The sequence below is a fragment of the Urocitellus parryii genome, chromosome 4, assembly GCF_045843805.1.
Source record: "Urocitellus parryii isolate mUroPar1 chromosome 4, mUroPar1.hap1, whole genome shotgun sequence".
In the NCBI taxonomy this organism is placed as follows: domain Eukaryota; kingdom Metazoa; phylum Chordata; class Mammalia; order Rodentia; family Sciuridae; genus Urocitellus; species Urocitellus parryii.
Genome location: NC_135534.1, coordinates 31,965,240 through 31,979,568, shown reverse-complemented (window position 1 = coordinate 31,979,568; position 14,329 = coordinate 31,965,240). Strand labels below are relative to the sequence as shown.

The 14,329-nt window shown below is 42.6% G+C and overlaps 1 protein-coding gene and 1 long non-coding RNA gene across 5 annotated transcripts in view; one reads left to right on the top strand and one right to left on the bottom strand.

Moving 5' to 3' along the window:
- The window catches only part of Kiaa1549l (KIAA1549 like), a 257,863-nt gene that overhangs the window by 198,410 nt on the left and 45,124 nt on the right, over positions 1 to 14,329 (top strand). For 3 of the 4 annotated variants that reach the window (XM_077797482.1, XM_026404625.2, XM_077797481.1), the window contains exons 13-15: positions 1,557 to 1,684; positions 10,868 to 11,049; positions 13,877 to 14,094. In XM_077797482.1, the coding sequence (XP_077653608.1) occupies positions 1,557 to 1,684; positions 10,868 to 11,049; positions 13,877 to 14,094 (528 nt within the window). The remainder of the gene's footprint in view (positions 1 to 1,556; positions 1,685 to 10,867; positions 11,050 to 13,876; positions 14,095 to 14,329) is intronic. The other variant, XM_077797483.1, reaches the window with a different exon arrangement.
- LOC113193845 (uncharacterized) overlaps positions 9,047 to 14,329 on the bottom strand; it is a 65,072-nt gene continuing 59,789 nt past the window's right edge. Inside the window, exon 3 of the long non-coding RNA XR_003302191.2 lies at positions 9,047 to 9,258. This is a non-coding gene — a long non-coding RNA (uncharacterized LOC113193845). The remainder of the gene's footprint in view (positions 9,259 to 14,329) is intronic.

Genomic DNA, 14,329 nt, shown 5'->3' with positions numbered 1-14,329 from the left:
GAATCCCCAAAGGAAAAATATAGTGAACATTTCCCAAACTGAGAGGGGTGTGTGGACCTTTGGCTCTAGTGTTCTATAGAATATTCAACAGATGCTGTCTTGTCCTGTAAGTATCCCAACATTCACTGCAGGTGGCTTTTAAGGTGCTAATGTATGTAGAACTGAGAACTCTAAATTCCTGGGGAAGGAAGAGGAGGAGGAAAATGAGTGTCTGCAGGGCACACAGCTTCTACCTAAGAAGCTGCTTGTCTACAGGTCAGGGGCTTTCATTCTAGTCAATTTTCTGTTGTAGGATCCAGATGCCAGTATTTTGGGCATTAGTTGGACAATTGACAGTAGAAGACCAAGAGGCTAGTCCTATCTAGGTAGCTGCCTGCTGACCATCTTCCACAGAGAGGAGGCAGGCGGTTGGCCCTTGTGCTCCATCTACCCACAGTGGCAGGATCTGAGGGCTCAGAGAGTGCCAATCTATGGGGGACTTTTGAGAGCCCACTTTTCCAGAGTTCCAGAAGGCTGGAGTCTAGCCCTGAGGAAAGGAAAGAAGGCCATGGCTTGCCCTCAATGGGGTTGCTGCTGTAGACAGGGAAGGAGGGTGTTCTGGGGTGTGGGTGGAAGGGCAGCCCTGGTTTCCTGGCTGGTTCACTACTGCCCAACTCTGCCCCAACAGCTCTCTTCAGGGTCATGAGCTTCATGTTCCCCTCTTTGTATGAGGCTGGCCATCACCAAATCAGGGGATCATTCTAGTGACTCTTGACCAGTTCTGGAAGTACTTGGCATAGTCCTTGGCACACAGAAGATATTCCTGATGAGAGTGCTCAATATGGATTGGCACCACTGTGTCTATAGACCTGTTTACCTGGTATGATGCTTGGCACAAAGAAGGGGGACCATACATATTTCTGAAGGGACAAATAGCTCAAGTTGGCAGTTTCAAAATAGAAGTGCTTACTAGTTCCTATAGTTAAATTTCCACACACCCCTCTCAGTTTGGGAAATGTTCACTATATTTTGTGTAAGTGTGTGTGTGTGTGTGTGTGTGTGAGAGAGAGAGAGAGAGAGAGAGAGAGAGAGAGAGAGAGAGAGAGAGACTTGACAGAGTGAAGACCCTGTGGGGTGACTTAGTCTGTAGTTTCTAAGGTCAATACCATGAAGAGAATAGCCAAAGAGAACTGTGTTCTATACATGTCTGAAGACGCCCGGGGGATTCAAACACTCAGCATCAAAAGTGCTCTGTGTTGAAAGGAGGACGTGCTACACAATCACGGTGGCCATTGTTTCCATAGTCACCAGGGTGTTAACGAAACCGCGATGGGACTGAGGGCTGCGCTCCCCTAACTTGTCTGCGGAACCGGGCATGGGCGAGTGCGCTTCAGCACCCCCAGCCTCACCCATGCAGCAGTGTGGGTGGGTTTTGTTGTCTTCTTTTCTTGTATCATTTCTTCTTTGCCGGTAAAACTGGAACGAAAGGCTACAGACATCAACTGTGCAAATAACCTTGAGAGGCGGCTGTTCTAGTCGAAACTTACGGTCTCCCTTGTTGCTATGGTTACCTCCAGCAGGTCGCCCAGTGAGACTGGCTCTGTCATCAGCAACGAATCAGGGAAGCCCAGCTCAGGGAGACGCTCACCCCAGAACGTCATGGCACAGCAGAAAGTGACAAAGGAGGAGGCAAGGAAGAGAAATGGTGAGACGCCTTCCCGCCAAGCACCACCAGCCCCTCCCACGCGTGCCCGCGCACACGCCTGCGCATGTGTCGCACGAACCGGGTCCTCCTCTTCTGCAGGATAAGGACCCCCAGTCGGCTGTGAACCTCTTGGGTGATCACCATAGCTCCTTCTCTGAATTGCCCCGTCCTCTTCTCTCTGCGCTCTGTTCTTAAGGAATTGTGCTGTTCCTTAGAAAATCCCTCTGCAGGACGACTTGATGCTTGCTTAGAGATTTTTCAACTTCTTCAGTGAATCCACATGATTTCTAGCTTCGGGTCCATTAAGGTAGCAGGTCTCAGAAATGTTGCCCTTCTTTGAGATTTTCTTCAATTTCTCGCCCTGATACCCCTGATGAGTTTCAGGGGGTTCAGTCTGTACCAGTGAGTCGAGATATTGCAAATACATCTGGGGCAGGGGACCATGAACAGATCTGTGATTAAAAAAAAAAAAAAATCAGCTTTATGCTGAATTCTTCTGGGAAACTTAAGTGTTTGGTTTCTGTCTCACACAGATCATTTCATTTCCCATAAAGGATGTGTTTGAGGTCTATTTCTGGGTTGCCTGAGCTCCCTTATTGTGCTATAGATCACCTCTGTTGGACATCAATGTGCATTCCCCCTCTCCTGATCCCACCTTTGTTCTGACCCTCATCCCCATGTGGTCCTTCTGCTCGTGAGGCTGCATACTGGAGAGCAGAGTACAAGCGATTGGTGCTGCTGGTTTCAGATCAGGGAAAATTCCTTTTGGATTTCAAAGGGTTATAGGTGGAGCTGTAGAGAAATGCCAGGTGAAAAGCTAAGCAATCTGGCACTGTGCTTGGCTGCACTTTTCTTTTACAGGAATTTGATGAAGTGAAGTTCAGGAACTCTCTCTTGAAGCTAGTGCCAGAATATTATTTTGTTTTCAAATGTCACTTATTTCTTTTTTTCTGGAGAGAGAGAGAGAGAGAGAGAGAGAGAGAGAGAGAGAGAGAGAGAGAAATGAAAAAAGAAAGATAGACACACAGAGTGGATTTGCATTCCAGAGAGAAAACATAGTCTCCATCCTTATTTCCAGTTATTTTGTAAAGCACCTGTTTAAACTGTCATGTCACCTAGAGATGATCTGAAGTACATGGGAAGACATACTATGCCATTTTATGTAGGGGACTTGAGCATCCACAGATTTTGTTATCTGTAGGTATTCTGGAACCAACCCTCTGAGGTACCAAGGGATACAAGTTCTGCAGTGGTCACTGACCCCTAGTCCAGATGATATTATTCTACCCTCCCTCCCCACTCACCCTCCTCAGGCCTCATGTAACCCTGAATAACTCAGTGTATGTCTTTCTCCGACCTTTTTACTATGCATACAATAACATGCACTTATCTTTGTGTTTTGTTATCTTGCTTTGTTTTCTTTTATGAAATGGAATCAATGTACATATTATCCTATGCCCTTTTTCCTGCTCAAAAATGTGCAAAGTACAGACTTCTCTGACAATGAGTAGACATTCATAACATGATGCCCTTTGCCCTCTCCTGTATTTAACCCATGGAGGAAGAGGAAGCAGCCAGTTATTGATCGAGTCACTCCCCGCCCCCCTGGAGACACTGTGACCTGCTCTAAGTGTCCCTGCTGTCCTTCACTGTTCCTGTTTGTTCACCTGCTCTGCCTGCCTCCTTATTATGTTTAAGTCACTGACTATTTAAATAGGTGGTCCATCTTATATGAATACATCATAGTGAATCCCACCATCATGTACATCCATAAAAATGGGGTCCTAACTAGAATAAGATACATTCCGTGCTTCTACATTTATTTATTTATTTATTTATTTTTTCAGATTATGTTACTATTCTTTTTATTTTTTTTCTTATTTATTTATTTATTTATTTATTCATGTTCTTTTCTTTTTTTTTAATGAACTTCCATTTTTACCCTGTATACAGATTGCTGAATCACATCAGTTACATCAGTTACATTTCCATTGATTTACACATTGCCATTCTAGTGTCTGATGAATTCTGCTCTCTATCCTATCCTCTACTATCCCCCCTCCCCTCCCCTCCCCTCCCCTCTTCTCTCTCGACCCCCTCTACTGTAAAACATTTATTCCACTTGTATTATTCTTCCCTTACCCCTCACTTCCTCTTGTATGTAATTTTGTATAACCCTGAGGATCACCTTCCCTTTCCATGCAATTTCCCTTCTCTCTCCCTTTCCCTCCCACCTCTCATCCCTATTTAATGTTAATCTTCTTCTCCTGCTCTTCATCCCTACTCTGTCCTTAGTTACTCCCCTTATATCAAAGAAGTCATTTGGCATTTGTTTTTTAAGGATTGGCTAGCTTCACTTAGCATAATCTGCTCTAATGCTATCCATTTCCCTCCAAATTCTATGATTTTGTCATTTCTTAATGCAGAGTAATACTCCATTGTGTATAAATGCCACATTTTTTTTTTATCCATTCATCTATTGAAGGGCATCTAGGTTGGTTCCACAACCTTGCTATCGTGAATTGTGCTGCTATGAACATCGATGTAGCAGTGTCCCTGTAGCATGCTCTTGTTAGGTCTTTAGGGAATAGACCAAGAAGGGGAATAGCTGGGTCAAATGGTGGTTCCATTCCCAGCTTTCCAAGAAATCTCCATACTGCTTTCCAAATTGGCTGCACCAATTTGCAGTCCCACCAACAATGAACCAGTGTACCCTTTTCCCCACATCCTCGCCAGCACTTGTTGTTGTTTGACTTCATAATGGCTGCCAATCTTACTGGAGTGAGATGGTATCTTAGAGTGGTTTTGATTTGCATTTCTCTGACTGCTAGCGATGTTGAGCATTTTTTCATGTACTTATTGATTGATTGTATGTCCTCCTCTGAGAAGTGTCTGTTCAGGTCCTTGGCCCATTTGTTGATTGGGTTATTTGTTGTCTTTTTGTCTAATTTTTTGAGTTCTTTGTATACTCTGGATATTAGGGCTCTATCTGAAGTGTGAGGAGTAAAGATTTGTTCCCAGGGTGTAGGCTCCCTGTTAACCTCTCTTATTGTTTCTTTTGCTGAGAAAAAACTTTTTAGTTTGAGTAAATCCCATTTGTTAATTCTAGTTGTTAACTCTTGCGCTATGGGTGTCCTATTGAGGAATTTGGAGCCCGACCCCACAGTATATAGATCATAGCCAACTTTTTCTTCTATCAGAGGCCGTGTCTCTAATTTGATATCAAGCTCCTTGATCCATTTTGAGTTAACTTTTGTGCATGGCGAGAGAAAGGGATTCAGTTTCATTTTGTTGCAAATGGATTTCCAGTTTTCCCAGCACTATTTGTTGAAGATGCTATCCTTCCTCCATTGCATGCTTTTAGCCCCTTTATCAAATATAAGATAGTTGTAGTTTTGTGGATTGGTTTCTGTGTCCTCTATTCTGTACCATTGGTCCACCCGCCTGTTTTGGTACCAGTACCATGCTGTTTTTGTTACTATTGCTCTGTAGTATAGTTTGAAGTCTGGTATCGCTATACCGACTGATTCACACTTCCTGCTTAGCATTGTTTTTGCTATTCTGGGTCTTTTATTTTTCCATATGAATTTCATGATTGCTTTATCTATTTCTACAAGAAATGCCATTGGGATTTTGATTGGCATTGCATTGAACTTATAGAGAACTTTTGGTAATATCGCCATTTTGATGATGTTATTTCTGCCTATCCATGAACAGGGTATATTTTTCCATCTTCTAAGGTCTTCTTCTATATCTCTCTTTAGGGTTCTGTAGTTTTCATTGTATAAGTCTTTCACCTCTTTTGTTAGGTTAATTCCCAAGTATTTTTTTTTGAGGATATTGTGAATGGAGTAGTTGTCCTCATTTCCATTTCAGAGGATTTGTCGCTGATATACAGGAATGCCTTTGATTTATGCGTGTTGATTTTATATCCTGCCACTTTGCTGAATTCATTTATTAGATCTAATAGTTTCTTTGTAGACCCTTTTGGGTCTGCTAGGTATAGAATCATGTCATCTGCAAATAGTGATAATTTAAGTTCTTCTTTTCCTATTTTTATGCCGATTGTACATTTATATCAAAATGAATTCTACTGTCAGATATAACTAAAAGGAACCCAAAACAAACAAACAAAAGGCAGGTCCAGAAATAGCAATAGACAGATGTGTGAAGAAAATGCAGTTACTGTACCAGGTTGAGGTTTTTGTTTGTTTTATTAAGAAACTATCCTTCCCAGGTTTAGAGTGCTTATTCGCTCACATTTTACTTTTGCCAAGTAAACACAGTGAATTTTCAGTGATTGTTTCTGTTTTACTGTAAGTTTCCATTCAGTGAGGTTAAAGATTAAAATTTCCAACTAGGAATGACAGAACCAACTCACTCATTTTATATAAAACTCAATCAGTGCAGAACCACATTGGCATTCTAGAATCAATCTTTTATGAAATCCACATTTGTCTTTTTCTAATCAAAGGGCTCCTTTTTATTGTAATACTAGATAAAAGTTAACCAATAAACATCAATAATGTATTTGGATTAGAAGATGGATGGAAGGGAGGGAGGGAGGGGGGAAAACACTGAATGGGATTGTGGAGAAAATAGAAAGGCGTGTTTTTGTCACTTTGCTAGCCTGCAAAAAGTATTGAGCTCTTCTCGTTTGGCCTCTGAGTACAGATTCTTCTGTTGGTGTGGAACATTCCAGTACTGTTGTCTTATGACTTGGTGTGTGTTCTAGAAGCTAGGGTTACAGAGGTTAATTAATGTTAATGTGCTGGGCTGACATTCTAAAGCTAATCTTATTTTCCACCAGTTTTGTTGCACCAGTTTTTGTAGCTTCTAATATTCTTCTTTTGTGAAAATAAGAACTTTAAGAGGAAAAGACACTCTCCTGCTAGCAAACATCACTTCCACAGCTCCTTGTAGCCCAATGGCCTCTTAGTGACCATAGCTGCAATGCAGTTTCATGAAAACGTTGAAATATAAATGGGAAAGTTAGATGTGACAACAAGAACAATTGGATGTTTTCCTCAACCAAATATAAACATTTTCACTTAAACCTAGTGTCACCTTTGAAAGGTGTTTTCCAAAAGAGAGTTAAGTTCAAATATTTCAGTCCCTTTAGGAGGAAACAACCTCCTTAAATCCTGTGTCATTCAGATTTCACTATCAGGCCCAGAATCTAACATCCATGGGCAAATGAGGCATTAGAGTCAATTGCTTTCTCAGCAGGGGTCTTAGGGAAAGGTCTAGAATTAGGACATAAAGGAAGAATGTCAGAGATACTAGCTCAAAAACACAGTTTCAGTTCTCATTTATTCTTTGCTCTCCCAATGATGTGGAGGCTTGCTTTTACTCATTTTGGTTTTCACTGGCAAATGATAATTGTAGATATTCATAGGGTACCATGTGATTTTTCAGTACCTGTATATGTGTGGAATGATCACATCATGGTAATCAGCATATCAAATCACACCAGAGGGCAGTGATTCTAGTTGTAGATTATTTATTTGTCTTTGGCTTTAATGAACATTTCAGAAAGAACATGTTTGAATAGCATTTCTGCCTCCAGTGGGAGGGTTTTCCCCATGCCAATTGAACATGAAGAGTGAAATCTTTTTCTAACTTGATTTACTGAAATAAAAACCAACAATGCAAATAAAGTACAACAAGATAGGAAATGGTGGCGTAGTAGCATCTACTGTATTGATAGCATCCCAAAACCCTTCCTCGGCCTAACTGTGGCCCTTGCCCTTAGCATCCTTCCATGCTTTTTACTTTAGGGACTAATTATGATTTAAAATCCCCATGAACCTTCTGTTATCACACAACATTTAATGCATTAATATTTAACATGATGTCTTTGAATGTATTTTTCTGTAAAGTCTTTTTGGAAAGAGGATAACTAATTAATCTTAAAAACCTAGAGGAATTGTTGTACAAATCTGGATATGACTTTTTTTTTCCAAATTGAAGTAGAAATAGAACTGTAACTTATACAATTTCTAGGATGTCATTTTCCTGTCCTGTTATAATCATGCTGCCCACAGCATGAGGGGTGAAGGTGTCAAACCCAGAAGCAATAAAAATGCTCCATGCCATCTCTTCACCTCTGAATGGTTTAGTGATAGCATGACTTTAACATCCACATTGGCACCTGTTTTTCTGGCCCTCATATCTCCTTTCCCAAGTCAAGAAAACTGAGCCATTCATTCAGTCATTCATTTATTCACCAAATACTTATTGAAAGCCAGATCCATGGGAAACACCATTGAAAGGCAAGAAGCATCAGCCTTTGAAAAGATGGGCAGGAGTTGAGCTTCTGTGCTAGTGGTAGGGCAAGGGCACATTGTCAGTACATCAAATCAGTAATGCTAAGAGCAATGAAGAAAGTATAACAAGGGGTGGTTGTAGGCTGGTGATTAGGGAAAATAGTATTCAAGCTGCAACTTGAAAAAGTAAGAAGGTACTGGGCATGGAAAGATCTTTAGAAATTGCAGTCTGAGAAGGGGAAGGCTAAAGCAAAACACAGAGCAGGTGAAAATAGAAATGCATGGTTTTGTCACTTTGCTAGACTGCAAAAAAGTATTGAGCTCTTCTTGTTTGACTGGCCTCTGAGAAGGTCACTGTGATGGAGCAGAATGGATTAGTGGGTAGGAGATGGGCTCTGTGAGGTGGCCAGCACCAGCTCCCCCCAGGTCCCTGTAGGGGAGAGATGAAGTCTGCAGACGGTTCTGATCAGAGACATAATGTGATCTTGTTCCCTTTCAAAATTCATCCATCCTTGCTGCTGGGGAATATGCATTTAGGGGTAAAGGGATAAGAGTGGAAATGCCAAGGTAGGTGATTGCTTAGAAGGTATACATGTAACAAAATTGCCCCTATACTTAGTGACCTAAAATGACAATCTGTATTTATTGTCTTTCATAATTTCTGTGGGTCTGGAATTTAGCAGTGGCTTAGCTGGGTGATACTGGCTTAGGGTCTCTCATGAGATCATGGTCAAGATGTAGGTGTAAATTGTAGTCAACTAACACCTTGACTGAGCCTGCAGATGGCTCACTCACATGTCTGTTGGCAAGAAGCCTGTGTTCCCTGCCGGATGGACTTTTCCATAGTACTGCTTGAGTGTCCTCCTAACATGGCTGCTGGTTTTCCCCAGAAAGCAAGGTGGAAGACATCATGGTATTTTTTAAATTATTATTTACTCTCGCAGAGTGGTGTGCAATCACCAGGAATTTCTTGCCTGCTCAGAGGGATAATCCTCCTGAGAAATTAAAGTTCTAGAATAATTAGTGAAAAACAAAAGACAAACAGTGAGAAAGGATAGTTTTAAAGATGGAGCCCTATAGGTCCAGTCCACACAGGCGCTGGAGCTAGACAATTAGAAAATGGCTCCTGTGGTTTATTTAAGGGGGTACATCAAAGGCAAAGGTAAGGTTTCAAGGGCAGAATTTTGCTTCATGAGGTCTCACAGTCAGCAGGTTGATTGGCATCTTGGCAGGCCACACCCATCTCAGAGGGGCTGTGCAGCTGTGGTTGTAGCAGGTCATCCCATCTCCCGTGCTGTGTGGGACCTGGGGAAGAGCTTAAATAAGGCTCATGATGTGTCTGGGCAGTCGATCAGAGGAAATGTCCACTGGAAATTCCCAGAGACCCAATTCACCTATGCATTGGGCTGCGGTGCATGATGTAGTCCACACACAGCCCACAGATGGCTTTCCACAATTTACCACCAAGCCTTGGAAGTAACACACTGTCATTTGTGCAATTTCCTCTTGGTTTCCTAGATCAGTTCTATTCATTGTGTGAGAATTAGGAGATGAGAATTATTAGGAGCCAGCTTAGAGGCTGGTTATCTCATATGGTTTGTTTACCACGTGCAGGTGGGAAATGGTAGTGGTGACCAGACAAGAGGTGCCCAGCTAAGCTACCCTCTAAAAATATATACACATCTAGCAACATGTCTGAATAGAGATTGTCCTCTGTCATTGGCTGCTTGGTGAACTACTCTTTGCAAATCAGTCCACAAAACTCTAAAAAAGAAAAAAATCTAATTATAACCCATTGTTAGACTCGGAGGTGTTTTATCCACACTGTAAAATAACAATTTACTTGGCTTAATTTGACAGATCTTCTGTGATTATGATAAGTGACAGAATGATACATACTATGTGTTTCTCAATAATTTAAACATCATCCCAGTCTCCTGAGCAGGCAGGAGGAAAGATGAATACACTTCCATTACATTCATATTTTATATAACACCTATTTTGCTTCTAAACTGTCTGCTCGTGTAGTTGTTTGAACAGGCTTAATTTATCTCTTGCGGAGCCACGCTCAATAAGCTGTCATTCCTATAGTTACTTCCTAGGAATATGCTTTAAGAACAAGGAAATCAGCAAGATACCACTGGCCCCGGATACCACTGTCAAGCTCAGTTGGGAAAACACAAAGCCAACTGGTGTCTTTCAGCCATCACAGCAGAACTATCTGTCAGATGGGAAATTAATTTAACCAAGCATTGGTGGTAATCAGTCTATTTAATTAGTTATTTAATTAATTTGTTTCTCTGGTGGTTATTTTATAGCTTTCTTTTGTTTTAAACAAATGAAAAAACCCAAAACCCAAATTCTCGGAGAACGAGCCTTCAGAAAGAAAAAGAAAAGAAAAAAAAAAAAGTATTAACAAGAATGAGAGTAGCCAGTGGACCAAGAGAGACTTGCCATCTTGGCACCATGCAAAAGGTTGTCACTTTGATGACCAGGACTGCACTGCACGCTTGCCTCTGGTGATGGTAGATGTTAAGAATAGTTGTGGGGTTTGCCCAATTTTTTTTTTCCCATTTCCAACTCAAACAGAAGACAAATTTAGTTTTTATTCATTTTCAAATGTGTTTTGTCACAGTTTTGGAAGAATGGTGTTTGCTGTTTAAATTCAAACTTTTAAAATTCTTTCTTGCCCATGGATAATGCAACGGGAGGGGGCAGATAAATAGCACCGATCTGAAATTTAAAAGAAAACCACAAGCAGCCATGAGCCCTGGACACAAATCCAGATGCTGTTGTCTCTGATGTCGTTTTGAGTCAAGTGGCATCCTTAGGTGCCAAGACTGCAGCCTGTTCTCTCTGGCCACGAAGCGCCCGTACATCATAGTAAAATCAATGTGTTTATGTTATGCTTCAGTGCCAGCGAGTGATGAAGAGGAGGGACCTGTCCTCTTTGACAATTCTGGCAAGGTGGCTGCTGATCCCTTCGACACGTCCTCTGGGTCTGTGCAGCTCATCGCAATCAAACCCGCAGCCCTCCCCGTGGTGCACCCCACCTCGGACAGGAGCCAGGAGACCTCAGCCGTCCTCAACGGGGAGGTGAGCATCCAGGGACCCTGTGCAGAGTGTGGCCAGACCTCAGGGATTCGGAGCTGACCTCAGCCTCTCAAGGTCATTTTTGCCTCTGCACGTGGTAGACTTCCATGGTTGACGCCTTCAGAGCATTTTCTGCCTTCTCTGAAAGCCCAGAGGGAGCCTTTTAAAAAGTGTGGTGATGAAGAGGAACATCAGAAATCCCACTTCCCCTGCCCCTCACGCATACAGCCTTCTGCCTCACACCCCCAAATTGCCATTAAGGATGTCATTGTGATGGTGATGGGAGGGGGGTGAATTGAGAGGGAAGTGGAGAATATATCATTGTGTGGACAGGGATGGGGCCCGCTGTAGGCTCTGAAATGGCATTTATTCGTTCCAGAAAGCTCAAAACAACCCATTGGCTGCTTTGAGGAGAATACCAATGGGTAACATGATATTAATCAACTTTCCTTGGAGTTTGAAAAAAATTGGTAACGTATGTTAGGAAGCGATGATTTACCAAATAAAATTAGATAGAGAGATAACAGATGAGGACAGATGATAAACAGGTGATAGGTAATTGATAGATAATTGATGACTGACAGATGATGGGGGGAGGGGCAGAGCCCATGCTATCTCCAAGGGAGAACAAGAAGTCAGGTAAAAATTACCTGCCATCCTCTGTCTTCTGCAGAAAAATGGTCAGAGGGTTAAAAATGTTTATGAACCTTTAAGAAGGTGTATACGGAACCCGCTTATGAACACTTATGCTACGCAGGGGTGCGGGCATGTGAGCACACACAAGCACTCACACTCTGATGCTTTCCTCTGATGCCAATCCATTGAGATGATCATGCCTTTCATTTGCTTATGCCCTGATGTTACTTCCAACAGGTGGGAGATTTCTGAAGTTTTAAAGTCTTTTTACTACCATACCTCAAGAAAGTGTCGCAGTCCCTGTACCACCGGGTGTTGTAAACATCCATCCGGGGTTGTCCTTATTCCACCATCCAGGATACTTACACGAGCATTTTATGAACCTGATTGAGTAAGTGCCTCTGGGCAGAAAGACTGAGCTGGCGTAAAGTTGTGATCGTTGACTTTTAAAAACAACCAGTTATATAGACTCATAGAGCATCCATTCCACCTTCCTAATTTTTTAGATAAATAAAACTGAGCCCAAGGGATCAGATGGCTTGCTCAAAGTCAAAGTGAAGATTACTGTGGTAGCCATGATGTTCAGGTGCCCTGGCTCCATGTCCAATGTTCCTTCATTCTCTTTAAAAAAAAATTTTTTTCAGCCCATTGGTGAAAAAAATAGTATTGGTCTCTTGAGCTATACCACAATGGTTTGAATCCCAGCCCTTTCATTTGCCATCTGGGTGACCTTAGGCAGGGTAGTTAAATCTTCTGTACCTCAGCATCTTCATCCATAAAATAGGGCTGCTCTGAGGCATTAGGTAAAGCATTAGAACAATGCCTAACTCACAGTAAGCACTTTATTATTACCATCAATCAACAAGGATGGATTAGTTGATCATGTACTTTGTGCCCCTTGGCTCTATAATTTGATAGCTGGGATGCCTTCTCAAAACCCCTGAATCTCCATGGGCGCAATTCTGCCATCAGACATGCAGGGTGCTGAGGCCAATAAGAATTAGCTGCTCTTAATTAGGACCCTCTACCTAATTATGGCTGCTTTGCCTGGGTCTCTTTGTCCCATCTTAATCATAAGAGCATCATGGAGACAGACTCCAAATCTGGGAGAGATGTGATTTACCACTCCCTTTTCCTCCCAGGCCCATCACCCTGTCAACAGAAGGAGAACAGATGAGCATTTTCCTTGTCCAGAAATGAATTCTTGCTACATTTGGGTAGTTAAAGGAATGGACCTTGCTGGCATTTGGATTGGAAGAGAGCCCTGAACTGTTCTCTGTAATTTGCTGCCTTGTGGAGCTTGACACAGATTGCTTTATAATTTTCTTTCTTCTTTTCTCATGGGTGACTGGTTTAAATGGAAAAAAAAAAACATAACCCCAAAGCCATAAATTTTCCTTTTATGAATTACAGGAAATTCTTTTAAAGATTACTTTAAAGAAAACAACCACAAAGAAAGTTCAGCAAAGTGGGCGTAAACTCCTTATCATTCTGTTATTTATTAATCATGGTCATCTGCCTGTATCTTTCACAGGTCAGAGGGACATTAGCCATGTTCCTTTCTAAAAAACCAGACTGGCTTTGCCCCATCCAGCAGGACCTGGTTGGCATTAGTAGCCAGATGAAGCTTCAAAATGGTCTCTCTGATTTACTGAAATGTTCATCCTTGTGCAGTTTGATAGTGTGGCCTCAGGAGCAGGACACTTGTCCACCCTTCCTTCTCCAGTCATCCCAACTCACAGGCCTCAGGGACTAGTGGTCTCATCCAGCTGGGCCTCCAATAGACGGCCAAGGGAGGCCACCGGGTTTCTCAGGGCTGGAACTAGACTCAGAACATAAAAACTAGCTGGTGAACCAGGTCAAAGGTCCCCACATCAAGGAACCAAAAGAATGAAGAAAGAATTAGACCAGCACCACAAAATGAAGCGTGAAGAGTAAGACCTGGGCCTGAGCAGCACCCAGGACAGTGGGTGAAGGAGGTCCTGATGGAAGGGGTCAGGTGACCGAGTGAGAGCCAGGCTGCATGCTATTTGTGGGCTGGTGTGAAAAGGGGACCCAGGTGAGTCTGGTTGGCTCAGAGGACCAGAGGTGAAGCCTAGGCTGGCTTTTCCAGGAGATGTGACCTTCTGGTGAAAGCCCCCCAGATGTTGGGCATGCTGGGTCAGGTGTGGCCTAAGACTGTCTCTCCCTCCAGGTGAACAAAGCCCTGAAACAGAAGTCAGACATCGAGCACTATCGGAACAAACTGCGCCTCAAAGCCAAGAGGAAGGGGTACTATGACTTCCCCCCAGTGGAGGCAAACAAGGGTCTGACTGAGAGAAAAAAGATGTATGAAAAAGCCCCAAAGGAAATGGAGCATGTTTTGGATCCAGACCCGGAGCTGTGTGCTCCCTTCGCGGAGTCTAAAAACAGGTGCGGCTCTAGAGAATCTGCTTTAGGTTGCTGTATCATATGTGGGATGAGGGCTAAGGATGCCCTGGGCAATACAGACCTGCTCCCTTGATCTGGTGCCTGAGGACTGTGATCTTTGCAGGCTGCTGATCTGGGCCTCGCCAGAGTGTGCAAGCAGATGCTCTATGATGAGTCAGGAAGAGTGTAAAATTGAAGCCATTAAAAAAAAAATACCAAGGCAAACAACCATAATTGT